Here is a 21067-nt window from a genome sequence, read left to right as displayed (position 1 = left end):
TATGAGTACCTCGTCATGCCGTACGGGTTGATGAATGCTCCATCAGTCTTCCAATCCTTTGTTGATGAGATTTTCAGGGACCTGCAGGGACAGGGTGTAGTGATGTATATAGATGACATTCTCATATACTCCGCTACACGAGCCGAGCATGTGTCCCTGGTGTGCAAGGTGCTTGGTCGACTGTTGGAACATGACCTGTACGTCAAGGCGGAGAAATGTCTGTTCTTTCAAAAGTCAGTCTCCTTCCTAGGGCACCACCTATCTGCTTCAGGGGTGGAGATGGAGATTGACCGCATTTCGGCCGTGCGTAATTGGCCGACTCCAACCACAGTCAAGGAGGTGCAGCGATTCTTAGGGTTTGCCAACTACTACCGGAGGTTTATCCGGGGCTTTGGTCAGGTAGCGGCTCCCATTACCTCCTTGCTGAAGGGGGGACCGGTGCGACTGCAGTGGTCAGCTGAGGCGGACAGGGCTTTTGGTCACATGAAGGACCTGTTTACCTCGGCTCCAGTGCAGGCTCATCCAGATCCCTCCTTGGCATTCACAGTAGAGGTGGACGCGTCCGAGGCTGGGATAGGAGCTGTACTGTCTCAGCGCTCGGGTACGCCACCAAAGCTCCGCCCCTGTGCTTTCTTTTCGAAGAAGCTCAGCCCGGCAGAGCGCAATTATGATGTGGGGGACCGGGAGCTGCTAGCTGTGGTTAAGGCTCTGAAAGCGTGGAGGCATTGGCTTGAGGTGGCTAAACACCCTTTCCTCATTTTGACTGACCACTGCAATCTGGAGTACATTCGGGCGGCGAGGAGACTGAACCCTCGCCAGGCAAGGTGGGCCATGTTTTTCACCCGTTTTGTGTTCACCCTTTCTTACAGACCAGGTTCCCAGAACGCTAAGGCAGATGCTCTGTCCCGACTGTATGACACAGAGGAGAGGTCTTTGGAGCCCACTCCCATACTTCCGGCTTCGTGTCTGGTGGCACCGGTGGTGTGGGAGGTTGACGCGGACATCGAGCGGGCGTTACGTACAGAGCCCACTCCCCCCCCAGTGTCCAGAGGGTCGTATGTACGTGCCGTTAGATGTCCGTGATCGATTGATCTATTGGGCTCACACGTCACCCTCCTCTGGTCATCCTGGCATCGGTCGGACAGTGCACTGTCTTAGTGGGAAGTACTGGTGGCCCACTTTAGCTAAGGATGTGAGGGTTTATGTTTCCTCCTGCTCGGTGTGCGCCCAGTGTAAGGCACCTAGACACCTGCCCAGAGGGAAATTACAACCCCTCCCCGTTCCACAACGGCCGTGGTCCCACCTATCAGTGGATTTCATTACGGACCTTCCCCCGTCACAAGGGAACACCACGATCCTGGTCGTTGTGGATCGGTTTTCTATGTCCTGCCGTCTCATTCCTCTGCCTGGTCTCCCTACGGCCCTACAGACTGTGGAGGCCCTATTTACACATGTCGTTCGGCACTACGGGGTACCTGAGGATATAGTGTCTGATCGGGGTTCCCAGGGTCTGGAGGGCGTTCATGGAACGTCTGGGGGTCTCGGTCAGCCTGACCTCAGGGTTTCACCCCGAGAGTAATGGGCAGGTGGAAAGAGTAAACCAGGATGTGGGTAGGTTTCTGTGGTCCTATTGCCAGGACCGGCCGGGGGAGTGGGCGGCTTTCATCCCCTGGGCAGAGATGGCCCAAAACTCCCTCCGCCACTCCTCCACTAACGTCTCCATTTCAGTGTGTACTAGGTTATCAGCCGGTTCTGGCACCTTGGCATCAGAGCCAGATCGAGGCACCTGCGGTGGATGAATGGTTTAGGCGCTCGGAGGAGACCTGGAACGCTGCCCATGTATGCCTGCAATGGGCCATCAGGCGACAAAAGGCGAGCGCCGACCGCCACCGCAGTGAGGCCCTGGTGTATGCACCGGGGGACCGGGTCTGGCTCTCGACCCGAAACCTGCCCCTTCGCCTGCCCTGCCGGAAGCTGGGTCGGCGGTTTGTGGAGCCATTTAAAGTCCTGAGGAGATTGAACAAGGTTTGTTATAGGTTACAGCTTCCTCCTGAGTATCGTATTAACCCCTCATTCCATGTGTCTCTCCTCAGGCCGGTGGTAGCTGGTCCACTCCAGGAGTCTGAGATACGGGAGGTTCCTCCGCCCCCACTGGACATCGAGGGGGCATCGGCGTACCCGGTCCGTTCCATCCTGGATTCGAGGCGTCGGGTGGGGGGCCTGCAGTATCTCGTGGAGTGGGAGGGGTATGGTCCGGAGGAACGGTGCTGGGTCCCTAGGAGGGACATCCTCGATCCCTCCATGTTGAGGGATTTCCACCGTCGTCATCCGACTCGCCCTGCGCCGCATCCTCCTGGCCGTCCCCGGGGCCGGTGTCGGCGCACGGCTGGAGCTGCGCGTCAAGGGGGGGGGTACTGTCACGGATTCAGCCGAGGCTGCTGCTCCTCCTTGCTCGGGCAGGCTTCGGCGTTCGTTGTCACCGGAGTACTAGCTGCCACCGATCTATGTTTCTGTGTTCTACTTGTTTTGTCTTCATTGTACACACCTGGTTCCCATTATGTCTATGATTTGTTTCCTATTTAATCCACTGGCTCCCACTGTGTTGTGTGCGTGTTTGTTCTATGTTTGGTGTTATCGACTGATGAGCGGGTTTGTCCTCCCTGCGTGGAGGTTATGTTCATTTATTATTTACGAGTAAAGTACGTTGTCTACTAGCTCTGTGTCCTGCGCCTGACTCCATCCTACCGCTACACACTGACGCCTGACAATGGTACATAATTTACCACCTGAGGAAGTGGGGACTCAAAACACATTAGCTAGATTGCTAACTCTAAATATGATATTGTTGCTAGATACCCATGGAATTGATTTAACAGTAAATTGAATGTTCTACAAAAACATTCCATTGGTAGGCCTATATCACCGCAAATGGCACGCTCCGCTCCATTCTGCTGGCACATCATCTCAATTATATACTCTGTTTGTGGTGTTATTTGTTCTATATTGACAGTTGAGAAATAATTGTTATACTCACATAAAGCTGAGACTTTTCTATGTTTTAACAACAGTAACATTTGTTGTTTTAAAAATGGTGTCTTTCCCTCAATTACATTTCGGAACGTCGCTCAACTGTCAGTATGCTTGAGCTTATCAGAATGCATCTCTTCCTTCACTCTGTGTGCAAAGGGGGGAGCAGGTTACAAAGTTACAAATCACATTGTCAGATAGCAGCTGGCTAATTACATTGATATGCTTTGGAATGTTTAGCCAGCTAGCTCAATTTTGGTTTAGATAAATACATTTAGTTCCCTAGCTAGCTAGTTAGCTAGCTAGGTAATGTTAGCTACCTTACCTCAGTTTGTCCTCTTTTCTGCTGCGCTGATGTTGGCTGATCGAATGCCTTCCCCTTTGAAGTGAAGGGGAAATTCTATGGAATAGCATCACTTGTCAACGATCGACGACATGCCAACTCCATCAGTTGAGACTTCAGTTCCGTTTCAAAATCCTCTGGCTGAAAGTGCTGGCTACAAACAGACATTTTGATATTTCTCACATCAAAATTGGATACACCTTCACGGGGCGGTCCTCCACGTCCTGAAATTGCTATGAATTCTGGATACTGTGGGTTGCTTACAACCAGGAAATGTAGCTGACCCGTTTCTACCGGTGAGATGCAGAAACGCTTGTATTTGCGTGATATGTTAATATCACATTAATGGACATTGTCACGCCCTGGCTCTAGGGACTCTTTTATGTTGAGCCAGGGTGTGTAGAGTCTATGTTTTGTGCTCTTTGTTTCTGTTCTAGTTCTTGTGTTTCTATGTTGGCCAGAGTGGTTCTCAATCAGAGGCAACGAGTGTCAGCTGTTGCTGGTTGTCTCTGATTGGGAACCATATTTAGACAGGCTGTTTTTCCACAGTGTTTTGTGGGATCTTGTTCCGTGTTGGTTTGTGAATGTAACCAGGGACGTCACGTTTTCGTTTTGTTGGTGTGATCATTATTTAATAAATATGTTCGCATTCCACGCTGCGCCTTGGTCCTCCTCTGTTCCCGACGATCGTGACAGACATTTTATAGTGAAATAGAGCAGCGGTGAAATTTCCCTTTAAGCAGCCCAGGGAAGACCATGTATTTAATACATGGCTCTGGGGACACCCACAGTATCACTTCAGCATGTTGCCGTGGTCTAGTCCAAACATATTGGGGATATATGATCCCAGGTGGACATGGTTATACAATACCACTCGGATATAATCTGTGAGAAAGGCGTTTCATGGACATAGCAGTGCTACACGTCTGGAGGTATCCGTTACATGGTGACTGATTGTGCCAAGGAGTTAAACCAAAGCAAAATCACCGAGCCACAAGGACAACGCCAGTCATATCCCTGACACAGGGGATCCCTGTCTAGTAAAAATAAATCATGCTTAATAAGAACACAAAAATAAAGTCAATCCTTCGACAGCAGGGTTTCAAAATAAAATAAACTGTCATGGTAGATTTCCTGTCAATGTTCAAAACACACTCCAGACTGAAGGGAGATGTGAGTGACTAAATGAGAACTGTGACAAAAAGGGAACTGGCTTAAAATATGTTTACAGTATCTCATGTAATCTCCTGTTTGTTCTATGTACAATCCACCGTCTGTCAGTGTGTGATGAGACCTTAGCCAAAGAGGAACTTACACAGAAATAGTGTGCAGAACACTGGGCTCTAAGTGTACTTGAATACAAACAGAATGGGAGAGAAAGAGGAAACTGCCCACTGTATTTACATTCACATACACAGTCATAAAACAATGTATTTAATCATCAGATGCTTCTATCTGAAGCATGAAGGTACAAAAGCTTTATTTGTTGGATTTCCATTTTTTGCTGTGTAACAGGGATTTAGTCTGTGAATTTGTATCATTCGGTAATGTCAAACATATTAATGTTTGTTTGAACTACCATTTCTCAGTAGGACCACCCAGTCTGTCTGAGCCATGAGCAGGGCTTGTGCCATGTTTGAAGGGGTCTTCAGAGCACCAGACATCTGTACCGATGCCCTAGGAGAGGGTCTGAATCAGTGAGAACGAGGTACAGTCATCTTTTCTCCACAGCCCAGTCAGTGAATGATTAACCTCCCCAGGTTAACCAGATGGTGTGTTTGTTTAACTGATTAACATAGCCTGAGATCAGAGGAGAAAGAGCCTCACTTCCTCCCCTCCCGACCAATGGGAGTCTCTGATGAGGCTGGTCCTATAACGCTGCTGGCCTGGGGCTGGGAGACAAGGAGCATAAGAGTTCTGTCTGTCTGTACTGCTAATTACTGCTGAAACAAAGGCTCTGACCCAGTCTGGTTCTGCATACCATGTGTGTCAGGGATGGCTATACTGTATATTCCATGATGCACGCCTGTGTTTCTTTACCCCCATACCGCTACTTACCCCCTCAAAGTGATCCTCATCTGTGGAGACCGTTTCTGGTACCCTAAGTTTATCCGATTCCACCAACATTGCTCTTCTCCCCCCTATCCTTCCACCCTGACGCCCACCCCTTCTCCCTGGAGCCCAGCCTGGTGTGGTGGTACAGTCGTGTGGTGGTGTGGTGGTGGTGAGGTGGTGGTGTGACTCCTCACCTGAAGATTCCCTCTGTCTGGGCCCCTCCCAGGGCTAGGACGTACTGGGAAAGCTGCACCTGCACCCAGGGGAGCCTGCGCTCCGGGAACATCTCGCTCTGGCGCTCCATGATCTCCTCCAGGGCACTGCCGAACAGGGAGGGTGTCACGATGGCGTTCCTCCCCTGGTCTAACTCCTCCAGGGTGGGCTTCCTCAGACCCTGTGAGGGGGGAGGGGGTGAGAAGGAAAAAGGGACTTGACCCTAAACACAGCTCTAGAGCCTCCAGAAAGTCTATTGATTTAAGCTGGTTTTAAGCCGACCCTTATCTAAGTACATTGTCTATCTATGTAAGGCCCAGGTGGGGTTGCTCACACTACTGAACTGCAGGTCAGGTCCCTCATATACAGAAGTAGACAGGAGACACCCAGCCATGTTTAAAGCCCAGCTTCCATCTCCACAGCTCCGAGGGGTTAAAAGAAGGAATGGCGCTGGAATGTATAGCGGCCATTTTAACGGTTCTGAACAATTATGCTATTTTGTGTGTGTGTGTTTTTCTTCCAGCAGATCTTAACTGTTTTTGTACATAATGTTTCCGCCATCGTTTCCTCTGACCAAAAAAAGTTTCTGGACATCAGAACAGTGATCCCTAACCTCGATTTGGATGAAGATTTCTACTTCAATGAGTCAGCGGCACATACTACTCACCTCAGACCAGGAACTAATCCCCGACATTCGGACGAAAAACAGACGGCGATATAGAGGCCGACATGTGGGTACCCTGATGAAACTATGGCAACGAGTAAATAATCATCCTCTACCCTCTGTTCTATTGGTGAATGAACAATCATTGGAGAACAAACTGGACGAGCTCAGTTCGAGACTATCCTATCAACAGGACCTGAAAAACTGTAATATTCTATGTTTCTCGGAAACTTGGCTAAACAAGGACATGGATAATATTCAAACAGGTTTTTCTATGCATCGGCAGGACAGAACGGCAGCGACGGGTAAGCTCAAGGGGGGTGGTGTGTGTTTCTTTGTTAACAACAGCTAGTGCGCAATCTGTAATATTAAGGATGTCTCAAGGTTCTGCTCGCCTGAGTTAAAATACCTCATGATAAGCTGTAGACCGTACTATTTACCATGAGAGTTTTCATTTTTTGTAGCTGTCTATTTACCACCCCAAACCGATGCTGGCACTAAGACCGCACTCAACGAGCTGTATAAGGCAATAAGCAAACAAGAAAATGCTCATCCAGAAGCGGCACTCCTAGTGGCCGGGGACTTTAATGCAGGCAAACTTAAATCTGTTTTACCTAATTTCTACCAGCATGTCACGTGCAATCAGAGCAAAAAAAACTCTAGACCACCTTTACGCCACACACAGAGATGCGTGCAAAGCTCTCCCTTGCCCTCCATTTGGCAAATCTGACCATAATTCTATCCTTCTGACTCCTGCTTACAAGCAAAAACTAAAGTAGGAAGTACCAGTGACTCGCTCAATATGGAAGTGGTCAGATGACACGGATGCTACGCTACAGGAATGTTTTGCTGGCACAGATTGGAATATGTTCCGGGACTCATCTGATGGCATTGAGGAGTTTATCACATCAATCACCGTCTTCATTAATAAGTGCATCGACGACGACGTCCCCACAGTGACTCTATGTACATATCCCAACCAGAAGCCATGGATTACAGGCCAGACGGATTACCAGGACAGGTACTCCGAGCATGCGCTGACCAGCTGGCAAGAGTCTTCACTGACATTTTCAACCTCTCCCTGGCCCAGTCTGTAATACCTACATGTTTCAAGCAGACCACCATAGTCCCTGTGCCCAAGAACGCCAAGGTAACCTGTCGAAATGACTAAGAACCCGTAGCACTAACATATGTAGACATGAAATGCTTTGAAAGGCTGGTCGTGGCTCACATCAACACAATCATCCAAGACACCCTGGACCGACTCCAATTTCCATACCGCCTCAACAGATCCACAGATAACGCAATCTCAATTGCACTCCACACTGCCCTTTCCCACTTGGACAAAAGGAACACCTACGTGAAAATTCTGTTCATTGACTACAGCTCTTTGACTACTGACTGAACACCTCCCTCTGCAACTGGATCCTGGACTTCCTGACGGGACGCCCCCAGGTGGTGAGGGTAGGCAACAACACATCCGCCACACTGACCCTCAACACAGGGGCCCCTCAGGGGTGCATGCTTAGTCCCCTCCTGTACTCCCTGTTCACCCACGACTGCATGGCCACGCACGACTCCAACACCATCAAGTTTGCCGACGACACGACGGTGGTAGGCCTGATCACCGATGACGTTGAGACAGCCTATAGGGAGGAGGTCAGAGACTTGGCAGTGTGGTCAAGGGACAACAACCTCTCCCTCAACATCAGCAAGACAAAGGAGCTGATCGTGGACTACAGGAAACGGAGGGCCGGGGACGCCCCCATTCACATCGACAGGGCTGTAGTGGAGCGGGTCGAGAGCTTCAAGTTCCTCAGTGTCCACATCACTAAGGACCTATCATGGTCCAAACACACCAAGACAGTCGTGAAGAGGGCACGACAACACCTCTTCCCCCTCAGGAGGCTGAAAAGATTTGGCATGGGCCCTCAGATCCTCAAAGTTCTACAGCTGCACCATTGAGAGCATCTTAACTGGCTGCATCACCGTGTGGTATGGGAACTGCTTGGCATCCGACCGCAAGGCGCTACAGAGGGTAATGCGTACGGCCCAGTACATCACTGGGGCCGAGCTCCCTGCAATCCAGGACCTCTATACCACACGGTGTCAGAGGAAGGCCCTAAAAATTGTCAAAGACTCCAGCCACCCAAGTCATAGACTGTTCTCTCTGATATCGCACGGCAAGCAGTACCGATGCAGCAAGTCTGGAACCAACAGGACCCTGAACAGCTTCTACCCCCAAGCCATAAGACTGCTAAATAGTTAGTCTGGGTAGCTATTTGGTTAACTATTTAACTATCTGCATTGACTGTTTTTGCACTAACTTTTTTTGACTCATTACATACGCTGCTGCTACTGTTTACTATCTGTCCCTTTATTCCTAGTTATATGTACATACTGTATCTACCTCAATGACCTCGTACTCCTGCACATCCACTCGGTACTGGTACCCTGTGTATATAGCCAAGTTATCGTTACTCATTGTGTATCTATTATTACTTTTATTATTACGTGTTTTACTTTTCTATTATTTATCTATTTCCTTTCTCTCTGCATTGTTGGGACGGGCCCTTAAGTAAGCATTTCACTGTTAGTCTACACCTGTTGTTTACGAAGCATGTGACTAATAACATTTGATTTGAAATATAGCCCCCAGTAAAAGTGGCTGGTCTGGGGCTGCAGTGGGAGGGTTGTGGGCTGGCTGATTACATGGTGGGACACAACAGAGGACAGGGTGGAGGTTGGGACACTGTCTGATGGAGGGGTGGTTGGGGGGGTCACAAGCTCAGACTTGAACCCCCTCTAGCTCCACGTGTCCAGTGGGGATTTGGGAGAGAGCGGGTGGCGGAGGGGGTCCAAAGGGGTGTTGTAACCCCCCCGTCTCAGTTTTGGTTTACATATTAGTGCCTATTTTGCTGAGGACTCCTAAAGGCTCAGTGTGATGATTGCTAACACGCGTGAGAGCTCCCAGAATGCCTCGCTTCATAGCCGACGCTAACCTCAGGGGCAACACTGACTCACTAGAACAATAGAAACGTTCCACTTCTCTTTGTCTGCTGGGAGAGTTGGAGTTACTAGATCCTTAATAATTAGAATATAAAACTGCAGCAGAAGGTCTGGAAATTAAATCGCAATCCAGTCCAGCAGTGAGAGATGGAGCAACCCCCTCTGTCCTTGTATGACATCCCTCCCTGGCCATTTTAATAGTGGTTTAGGATGACCTTACCTTTTTGCCCCCAGTGACGGCGACCTTCTGCAGCTTGCGGTAGCAGTACTTGGCATAAGTGCTGATTGGCAGGCCTGGAGAGACGGGAGATGAGACACCATTACTGACCAATCCTGAGGCAGTAATACAATTCTGCCTGCATGTCAGCGTCCTCAGTGTTGAGGTTGTTTTATTTCTGTTCTACAGGAGTAATACCCAGGGGTGATAAAACCCCACCGACAGATCATGTTACCAATTAATCATCAAAACCAAATCTGTTCACCGCAGGGCATTTTGGATATCAGCTCTGCACATTCCAGGAGAATCCTGCACAGTCACCATGGCGTAATATTACCCTTATCATCGAGCTGTAGGGAGCAGCTGTACCTCAAGGTTAAAGCCACCAAGACATTAAACACTAACTGCCGCTAGTGCTAAGTATTACTATCACAGATAGTACTGCTACTGTTATTAAAGCACTATTACTACTATCATTATTGAATTTGCATTTTTACTTGTACTTCAACCGCTTCTACTTTAACTGCAACTGCCACTACTGTATATCAGAACCCTTTGAAGAACCCTTTTTGGTTCCAGGTAGAACCTTTGTGTATGAGTGTAGAATAAGCGACTGAGGCATTGGCCGGCCAACACATTTTTTCTGTTGTCCTTACTCTGTGAGAACCAGAGTTCGTCTTGGCTGCAGACCCTGGTGCTGAAACTACATGACACAGATTTATGGCAAACAGGTGAAAGTCGTTCACAGCCTGTCCTCAGCAACAAAACAGCAGCAGGAGTTTTGGCAGAGGGTAGCTGAGTTGAGTTTTGAGAGACTACGAGAACTTGAGGCTTTAAAAAGGTTTTGTGATTGTCTCCTATCATAAGTCAAAAGAATCACACAGAACTGACATCGTGTTGATTTCAGGAGGGGGAGGGGGGAGGGGTTTAACTGTGTTCTTTCTCCTCTTCCAAGACAGGAAGTAATTCACTTTACGGCTTCATGAAACAACAAAGAGAGAGGAGGGGTGCAGAGATATTATAGTAAGGTCCTCCTGGGGAAGAGGAAAGGAAGGGGGGGACTGAAATTGGGCAGGTCCCAGAGACCAGGCGATGGTGGAGAAAAGGGAACACTATGACACTCGGCTGTCCTTCATCAGCCCGCCCAGGCCCTGGTGTTACTGTAGCACTGTATCGGCTCAGAGGACCAGACACAACAGAGGATAATACTACTGTGTCATTCACCTCCGAGCACAGCTGTGAGGGCACATGGCCAAGCAGGCCTCAACAGGGATAGTCAGAGAGGTGACAGGTCACACAGGACAAGCCTGATGACCTCAGTCCAGAACAAATCCTTTAACTTCTCCTCCTCTTCGAGCCATGTTTACAGTGTTGTCAAGATGTTCAAACATAGTGGATGGAGGGCTTTGTAACAGAAGGAGAAGAGGAGAGTTCTAATGGGAGTTGTTTTAGGCAGAAGTTCTGTTTTATTTGGCTGTAAAAACACATATTTAAGAGGCATGGCAGTTCTTTCACAAGCCCCTGTCTCTGATCTCTGATCTCTGTGCTGCAGTACTGCAGGACTCACACATCGCTCTGGCTCAGGACTGCTGCTGGGAACACCTGCTACAAGATATGTTCCTTTCTTTTTCTAGACCTTATTGTCTTCACATCCCTCGTCTTCTCCTCTCATCCTCTTTTATTCACTTCTCTCCTCTGGCCCTCACAATCCTTCAATTATGTTCCGTTTCTCTAATGGTTGCTGTTATTCTCTCCTGCTGTTCTCATCCTTCCTTTCTCCTCCTTCCTCTCTCTCTCTCTCTCTCTCTCTCTCTCTCTCTCGCTCTCTCGCTCAATTCAATTTCAATTCAATTCAAAGGGCTTTATTGGCAAAGTGAAATAGATAATAAACAGATTGAAATAAACAAAAAAATGAACAGTAAGCATTACACTCAAAAAAGTTTAAAAGGAATAGAGACATTTCAAATGTCATATTATGTCTATATACAGTGTTCTAATGATGTGCAAATAGTTAAAGTACAAAACGGGAAATTAAATCAACGTAAATATAGTTTGTATTTACAATGGTGTTTGTTCTTCACTGGTTGCCCTTTTCTTGTGGCAACATGTCACAAATCTTGCTGCTGTGATTGCACACTGTGGTATTTCACCCAATAGATATGGGAGTTTATCAAAATTGTATTTGTTTTCAAATTCTTTGTGGGTCTGTGTAATCTGTGGGAAATATGTGTCTCTAATATGGTCATACATTTGGCAGGAAGTTACGAAGTGCAGCTCTGTTTCCATCTCATTTTGTCGGCAGTGTGCACATAGCCTGTCTTCTCTTGAGAGCCAGGACTGCCTACGGCGGCCATTCTCAATAGCAAGGCTATGCTCACTGAGTCTGTACATAGTCAAAGCTTTCCTTAAGTTTGGGTCAGTCACAGTGGTCAGGTATTATGCCACTGTGTACTCTCTGTTTAGGGCCAAATAGCATTCTAGTTTACTCAGTTTTTTTGTAAATTCTTACCAATGTGTCAAGTAATTATCTTTTTGTTTTCTCATGATTTGGTTGGGTCTAATTGTGTTGCTGTCCTGGGGCTCTGTGGGGTCTGTTTGTGTTGGTGAACCGAGTCCCAGGACCAGCTTGCTTAGGGGGCTCTTCTCCAGGTTCATTTCTCTGTAGGTGATGGCTTTGTTATGGAAGGTTTGGGAATCGCTTCCTTTTAGGTGGTTGTAGAATTTAATGTCTCTTTTCTGGATTTGGATAATTAGCGGGTATCGTCCTAATTCTGCTCTGCATGCATTATTTGGTGTTTTACGTTGTACACTGACTATATATTTGCAGAATTCTGCATGCAGTCTCAATTTGGTGTTTGTCCCATTTTGTGAATTCTTGGTTGGTGAGCGGGCCTCAGACCTCACAACCATAAAGGGCAATGGGTTCTATAACTGATTCAAGTATTTTTAGCCAGATCCTAATTGGTCTGTCAAATTCTATGTTCCTTTTGATGGCATAGAAGGCCCTTCTTGCCTTGTCTCTCAGATCGTTCACAGCTTTGTGGAAGTTACGTGTGGCGCTGATGTTTAGGCCGAGGTATGTATAATTTTTTTGTGTGCTCTAGGGCAATGGTGTCTAGATGGAATTTTGTATTTGTGGTCCTGGCAACTGGACCTTTTTTGGAACACCATTATTTATATTTCTCTCTCTCTCTCTCTCACTCTCTCTCTCTCTCTCTCTCTCTCTCTCTCTCTCTCTCTCTCTCTCTCTCTCTCTCTCTCTCTCTCTCTCTCTCTCTCTCTCTCTCTCTCTCTCTCTCTCTCTCTCTCTCTCTCTCTCTCTCTCTCTCTCTCTCTCTCTCTCTCTCTCTCTCTCTCTCTCTCTCTCTCTCTCTCTCTGAGCATTCATTCCTTCTCCTATCTTGTGTTAGGGTTGGAATGACAAGCATGTGGGAGCGGTGGACTGATTTCCCCTCTTATTTGTCAGATGATGTTACTGAGGCACATAGTCCAGCCAGGGTAGAGGGCTGGCTGGTACCACTGAGCACCACTGTTAAGACCTCTGAGACTGTTAAGACTCTGAGACACCAAGAGAATCCTGTGTTGACTTTACATTACCTGGTGGCGTAATCCCTATATAATGCCACAAGAAGACAGAGAGAGGACAGGGTGGGGGGAGCTACATGGATGTTTGTGTATGAGTCTGTTACCATGGGTGTAAATGTGTTTGTGTATGAGTCTGTTACCATGGGTGTAAATGTGTTTGTATGCATAAAAACCTAGAGTTGATGTGGGGGATGGGGGCATCTATAAAACAGGTGACATAAAAGAGCAATAGTCTCTTCATTACTCTCCACTAGCAGCCTGTTTGTGTCTGTGGCCTAAGCCTCAGCTGAGTGTCCAATGGGATCCACCGATCCAGCGATGAACAGGGACCGCCAGGGCCAGAGAAAAGATACAGAGGAAACAGAGAGTATTTGCATACAAATAGGTGGTGGTTAATCCTCCACAGAGAGGAGAAGAGGCCCCAGCCACCCCACTCCTCTGGCCCACGTGCCCCCTTTACTGGGGGCTTAACAGGACTTGGCCCACTGTTTCATTCCCAGGACACCCAGTGCTGCCACCACAATGCCTGGCTGCCCAAGTCTTCCCAGCCTGTCTGAGGCCCATGGGCCGGCCCCATTGTCAGTCACACGTTCTTAAACGTGCCACAGGGAGATCGGACCAAAACAAACCGTTATAGCCTCTTTCTCCTCTTTTAATGATCCGAGGCCCCAAACTGGCGCCCAGAACAATGCCCGTTCAGCAGCCTGGGCCTGGTGAGGCCCTCCCTTCAAGACATTCCAACGACTATCCCATCCAACCCCTCCTCCCCTTTGCCGCTACCCATGCCCAGGACTAGAGCTCATATCATGGGGGCTACTGTCTGAGACTGGGATCTTGATCACATGAAGCTGGGTCATCTGTCCAGTGGCTAGTTTCAGTAAAAGAGTGTGGATCGCCCAACGCTCCGGTACAAACACACACTCTCACATAGACAGTAGTTCCTCATGCCCTCAGTGACAACACTTTCATACAGACAGTAGTTCCTCATGCCCTCAGTGACAACACTTTCATACAGACAGTAGTTCCTCATGCCCTCAGTGACAACACTTTCATACAGAAAGTAGTTCCTCATGCCCTCAGTGACAACACTTTCATACAGACAGTAGTTCCTCATGCCCTCAGTGACAACACTTTCATACAGACAGTAGTTCCTCATGCCCTCAGTGACAACACTTTCATACAGACAGTACTTTCCTCATGTCCTCAGTGACAACACTCCAGAGTGGATGTGGAGTACAGTGTGGCTAACTGTTTTCTACTACAGTGTGGGGAGGAGAGTGAGTCCAGCTGGTAGCAGTAGCACAGTGAGTGGACTCTCCAGAGCCGGCTCTACTGGGTGGCAAAGCTGGCATGGACCCCCCAGATAGAAATATTATATGAATTACAATGCCCGTTTTTGATAATGTAGCATTGTCGGGCCTGATAGTAGCACAGATTGGGACAGTGTCACGATCGTCTAACATAGAGGACCAATGCGCAGCGTTGAAGGTGAACATATTTTATTACTATAAATGATCACACGATCAAAAACACAAACGAAAACGTGACGTCTACGGTTTCACACAAACCGAAATGAACAAGAAACCACAAACACAACGTGAAAGACAGATAGTTAAATATGGCTCCCAATCAGAGACAACGAGCCAACAGCTGACACTCGTTACCTCTGATTGGGAGTCACTCAAACAAAGAAATACAATAACCTAGAACCCACAACAAAACATAGAAACTAACACCCTGGCTCAACATACGAGAGTCCCCCGAGCCAGGGCGTGACAGTACCCCCCCCTAAAGGCGCGGACTCCGACCGCGCCAACGAAACACAACAGGGGAGGGACCGGGTGGGCACTCCGCCTAGGCGGCGGATCCGGCTCCAGTGGAACAGGCACGTGCCGTGCCGGACCGACGACGCACACCACTGGCTTGGTGTGGGGAACAGGCACGGGCCGTGCTGCACTGACGACGCACACCACTGGCTTGGTGTGGGGAGCAGGAGCGGGCCGGACAGGGCTGACGAACCGCCCCACAGACTTGGTGCTGGGAGCAGGAATGGACCGGACCGGGCTGGCGACGCGCACCACAGACCTGGTGCGGAGAGCAGGAACGGGCAGAGCCGGGCTGACGAGACGCACCACAGACTTGACGCGGGGAGCAGGAATGGGCCGGACCGGGCTGGCGACGCGTACCCCCGACCTGGTGCGGGGAGCAGGAACGGGCAGAGCCGGGCTGACGAGACGCACCACAGACTTGATGCGGGGAGCAGGAATGGGCCGGACTGGGCTGGCGACGCGCACCGCAGGTTCGGTGCGGGGAGCAGGAATAGACCGGACCGTACTGGGGACACACACCACTGGCTCTACACCGGGATCTGGAACGGGCCGGACCGGACTGGCAACACACGCCAGTACCTCTCGCCGTGCCTCCACACCTTCCATCCCCTCTTCTACCAGTGGCCCCCGTAACCCGGCGGCCTTCTCCGGCAACCCACTGGACCGCTCTATCGCGGCCTCCTGCTGGTCCGCCGTCGTGAGCCCCCCCCTAAAAATTTTCGGGGCGTCTCTCCTACCCGTGGACCACGTCTCCATATCCCTCGCCAGCTTCTCGCCCTTCTGCCATAATGTCAAGCCCTTGTCTTCCTCCCTCGGCTTGACCCAGTCCAGGAGGCGAAGGAGATCTGTGAGGGATCTCCCTGGCGATGGCTCCTGAACACGCTGCTTGGTCCCATCTTGGTGGTTTCTTCTGTCACGATCGTCTAACATAGAGGACCAATGCGCAGCGTTGAAGGTGAACATATTTTATTACTATAAATGATCACACGATCAAAAACACAAACGAAAACGTGACGTCTACGGTTTCACACAAACCGAAATGAACAAGAAACCACAAACACAACGTGAAAGACAGATAGTTAAATATGGCTCCCAATCAGAGACAACGAGCCAACAGCTGACACTCGTTACCTCTGATTGGGAGTCACTCAAACAAAGAAATACAATAACCTAGAACCCACAACAAAACATAGAAACTAACACCCTGGCTCAACATACGAGAGTCCCCCGAGCCAGGGCGTGACAGACAGAGGCTATGCCAGTAGTGGGCTCATGATCTGAAGAGGGATTGGGGATGTAATAATGTAATATTTAGTAGTTAAAATCCAAAAATGCATTCTGATTGGGCACCAAGCCATTCAATGTCATAAGGTACCGCCTTCATTAACTCGTTTAGGAAGCTCATTGGATCCCACCCAGGGTGGGGTCCAAATGTACAGATTTCTTTCTCACAGTGAGGGGAAAAAAGTTGTTTACTTTTCCAGACATCTACAGCTAATTATAGGCTCGCTACTAGATTCATTAAGTTTTGGTAGCAGCAAGCTGAATAATTACAGCTGGTTAATCAGCATAGATATCCGAAAATGGCTGGGCACTGCCAAGAGCAAAAAAAACGGAGGACCACCACATCGAGTGCGATGCTGAGCTCACAGAGCAGCCTGCTGGCCCGACCATCTAGCATCAAATGTAATACCTGCCCATCCCCCACGCTGCCCGCTGACCAACAAGATGGAGAAGAGCCAGGTCCTAGCGCCAACAGCACCAGGGTGACATCACAACAAGCACCTGCACCTCCGTTACCCCAGCAACTAGCACCTGACGACCTGTTGGAGCTAACCAAAACTGAACCAGTGGAAGCAGAGTTTATTGGGTTCTTGCAAAGTGAAATCGCAACCAAAGCCAGCAACAACAAATGGACCCCACTCAGCGTTCTTCAAAGATACGGCGGGGCCTTTGTCAGCAATGCCGACTGTGCTGTTGGCACTGAAACATGGATTTGGATTAACATTTGGGACATCTACAGCGATGTGCGAAAATTCCTTCTCGACTCCGAAGAACATATTCAGTGAACACAGCATGTTTTACATCATGCTCTGAGGTGACGCTGAAATTGGCAGTGCAGAATTCGACAGAAATGTAGCCTATAGTTGTAATTATTGAAGTTTAAACTATGAAGAATTGTTGACAAGCTAGTGGTGCTCATCCTGTCAGCTGACCTGTGCGTGTTGGTAGGCACCGATCATGTGTCGGCCTACGGCAGCTACGGCTGCATTTCAGATACACATGTTGTAGTGGGCCGCATATCTTTCTTGTGTTATTATATAAAGCGACGGTTGTTGATGTGTACGGCTACATTTCAGATACATTTTTTGAACATTTGAACAGTAGTAGGACCATTCTACCTTGTGTTATTAGGGCTCTAAAGCAACACTAGTTGTGCCCCCCCCCCCATGGATTTAAAATGCCCCCTCAGGCATGTCATCCTGGATCCGGGCCTGGGACTCTCTCTGTCACAGTACTAGTACAGCTGGTAGCAGGGCTGGGGAGGACTGTGTGATGTGATGTGGTGTCTCAGGTAGCCTCAGGGCAGAATGCTGCATCATGAGACCAGCAAGGATGCTGGCACACAGCTGTGAGGAGCCATCTGATTGTTCAAATGAGCACACTAGGGCTGTCCCCAACTAAAAGAAAGATTGATCGACCAAGAGTCCTCTTTTCTTTCGACCAAACTTTTTAAATGTGTATTTTTCCATACAGTGAGGGAAAAAAGTATTTGATCCCCTGCTGATTTTGTACGTTTGCCCACTGACAAAGACATGATCAGTCTATAATTTTAATGGTAGGTTTATTTGAACAGTGAGAGACAGAATAACAACAAAAAAATCCATAAAAATTAATGTCAAAAATGTTATAAATTAATTTGCATTTTAATGAGGGAAATAAGTATTTGACCCCTCTGCAAAACATGACTTAGTACTTGGTGGCAAAACCCTTGTTGGCAATCAGAGGTCAGACGTTTCTTGTAGTTGGCCACCAGGTTTGCACACATCTCAGGAGGGATTTTGTTCCACTCCTCTTTGCAGATCTTCTCCAGGTCATTAAGGTTCCGAGGCTGACGTTTGGCAACTCGAACCTTCAGCTCCCTCCACAGATTTTCTATGGGATTAAGGTCTGGAGACTGGCTAGGCCACTCCAGGACCTTAATGTGCTTCTTCTTGAGCCAGTCCTTTGTTGCCTTGGCCGTATGTTTTGGGTCATTGTCATGCTGGAATACGCATCCATGACCCATTTTCAATGCCCTGGCTGAGGGAAGGAAGTTCTCACCCAAGATTTGACGGTACATGGCCCCGTCCATCATCCCTTTGATGCGGTGAAGATGTCCTGTCCCCTTAGCAGAAAAACACCCCCAAAGCATAATGTTTCCACCTCCATGTTTGACGGTGGGGATGGTGTTCTTGGGGTCATAGGCAGCATTCCTCCTCCTCCAAACTCGGCGAGTTGAGTTGATGCCAAAGAGCTCGATTTTGGTCTCATCTGACCACAACACTTTCACCCAGTTCTCATCTGAATCATTCAGATGTTAATTGGCAAACTTCAGACGGCCCTGTATATGTGCTTTCTTGAGCAGGGGGACCTTGCGGGCGTTGCAGGATTTCAGTCCTTCACGGCGTAGTGTGTTACCAATTGTTTTCTTGGTGACTATGGTCCCAGCTGCCTTGAGATCATTGACAAGATCCTCCCGTGTAGTTCTGGGCTGATTCCTCACCGTTCTCATGATCATTGCAACTCCACGAGGTGAGATCTTGCATGAAGCCCCAGGCCAAGGGAGATTGACAGTTATTTTGTGTTTCTTCCATTTGCGAATAATCGCACCAACTGTTGTCACCTTCTCACCAAGCTGCTTGGCGATGGTCTTGTAGCCCATTCCAGCCTTGTGTAGGTCTACAATCTTGTCCCTGACATCCTTGGAGAGCTCTTTGGTCTTGGCCATGGTGGAGAGTTTGGAATCTGATTGATTGATTGTTTCTGTGGACAGGTGTCTTTTATACAGGTAAACTGAGATTAGGAGCACTCCCTTTAAGAGTGTGCTCCTAATCTCAACTCGTTACCTGTATAAAAGACACCTGCGAGCCAGAAATCTTTCTGATTGAGAGGGGGTCAAATACTTATTTCCCTCATTAAAATGCAAATCAATTTATAACATTTTTGACATGCGTTTTTCTGGATTTTTTTGTTGTTATTCTGTCTCTCACTGTTCAAATAAACCTACCATTAAAATTATAGACTGATCATGTCTTTGTCAGTGGGCAAACATACAAAATCAGCAGGGGATCAAATACTTTTTTCCCTCACTGTATATAGACACACCCTATGTGTTTGAATAAAATCAACTATATGCACTGAACTTGTATGATGCTTTAAGCATGCTGTTTGATTAAATAATAGGTGGTGTCTCTTATTGAGTTTAGGTAGTGGTGTCTCTTATTGAGTCTATGTAGTGGTGTCTCTTATTGAGTAGGTAGGTGGTCTCTTATTCAGTCTAGGTAGGTGGTGTCTCTTATTCAGTCTAGGTAGGTGGTGTCTGTTATTGAGTCTAGGTAGGTGGTGTCTCTTATTGAGTCTAGGTAGGTGGTGTCTCTTATTGAGTCTAGGTAGGTGGTGTCTCTTATTGAGTCTAGGTAGGTGGTGTCTCTTATTGAGTCTAGGTAGGTTGTGTCTCTAATTGAGTCTAGGTAGGTGGTGTCTCTTATTGAGTCTGGGTGTCTCTTGAGTCTAGGTAGGTGGTGTCTCTTATTGAGTCTAGGTAGGTGGTGTCTCTTATTGAGTCTAGGTAGGTGGTGTCTCTTATTGAGTCTAGGTAGGTGGTGTCTCTAATTGAGTATAGGTAGGTGGTGTCTCTTATTGAGTCTAGGTGTCTCTTATTGAGTCTAGGTAGGTGGTGTCTCTTATTGAGTCTAGGTAGGTGGTGTCTCTTATGAGTCTAGGTAGGTGGTGTCTCTTGAGTCTAGGTAGGTGGTGTCTCTTATTGAGTCTAGGAAGGCTGTGTCTCTTATTGAGTCTAGGTAGTGGTGTATCTTATTGAGTCTAGGTAGGTGGTGTCTCTTCTTGAGTCTAGGTAGGTGGTGTCTCTTATTGAGTCTAGGTAGTGGTGTCTCTTATTGAGTAGGTAGGTGGTCTCTTATTCAGTCTAGGTAGGTGGTGTCTCTTATTCAGTCTAGGTAGGTGGTGTCTGTTATTGAGTCTAGGTAGGTGGTGTCTCTTATTGAGTCTAGGTAGGTGGTGTCTCTTATTGAGTCTAGGTAGGTGGTGTCTCTTATTGAGTCTATGTAGGTGGTGTCTCTTATTGAGTCTAGGTAGGTTGTGTCTCTAATTGAGTCTAGGTAGGTGGTGTCTCTTATTGAGTCTGGGTGTCTCTTGAGTCTAGGTAGGTGGTGTCTCTTATTGAGTCTAGGTAGGTGGTGTCTCTTATTGAGTCTAGGTAGGTGGTGTCTCTTATTGAGTCTAGGTAGGTGGTGTCTCTAATTGAGTATAGGTAGGTGGTGTCTCTTATTGAGTCTAGGTGTCTCTTATTGAGTCTAGGTAGGTGGTGTCTCTTATTGAGTCTAGGTAGGTGGTGTCTCTTATTGAGTCTAGGTAGGTGGTGTCTCTTGAGTCTAGGTAGGTGGTGTCTCTTATTGAGTCTAGGAAGGCTGTGTCTCTTATTGAGTCTAGGTAGTGGTGTATCTTATTGAGTCTAGGTAGGTGGTGTCTCTTCTTGAGTCTAGGTAGGTGGTGTCTCTTATTGAGTCTAGGTAGGTGGTGTCTCTTATTGAGTCTAGGTAGGTGGTGTCTCTTGAGTCTAGGTGTCTCTTATTGAGTCTAGGTAGTGGTGTCTCTTTTTGAGTCTAGGAAGGTGGTGTCTCTTCTTGAGTCTAGGAAGGTTGTGTCTCTTATTGAGTCTAGGTAGTGGTGTATCTTATTGAGTCTAGGTAGTGGTGTCTCTTCTTGAGTCTAGGTAGGTGGTGTCTCTTCTTGAGTCTAGGTAGGTGGTGTCTCTTATTGAGTCTAGGTAGGTGGTGTCTCTTATTGAGTCTACGTAGTGGTTTCTCTTCTTGAGTCTAGGAAGGTGGTGTCTCCTCTCACTC

At 48.0% G+C, this 21067-nt stretch overlaps 1 protein-coding gene across 1 annotated transcript in view; it reads right to left on the bottom strand.

Moving 5' to 3' along the window:
- The window catches only part of LOC311150333 (rho GTPase-activating protein 39-like), a 118957-nt gene that overhangs the window by 9914 nt on the left and 87976 nt on the right, over window positions 1–21067 (bottom strand). Inside the window, exons 7-8 of the mRNA XM_084187738.1 lie at window positions 9532–9605; window positions 5620–5819 (exon numbers count right to left, since the gene is read on the bottom strand). Of these exons, the coding sequence (XP_084043864.1) occupies window positions 5620–5819; window positions 9532–9605 (274 nt within the window). The remainder of the gene's footprint in view (window positions 1–5619; window positions 5820–9531; window positions 9606–21067) is intronic.

This window comes from Coregonus lavaretus (assembly GCF_964263955.1).
Source record: "Coregonus lavaretus genome assembly, chromosome: 22".
NCBI classification, from domain to species: domain Eukaryota; kingdom Metazoa; phylum Chordata; class Actinopteri; order Salmoniformes; family Salmonidae; genus Coregonus; species Coregonus lavaretus.
Note: the sequence above shows the minus strand (reverse complement) of the source record. Positions and strands in the feature narration are given on the sequence as shown.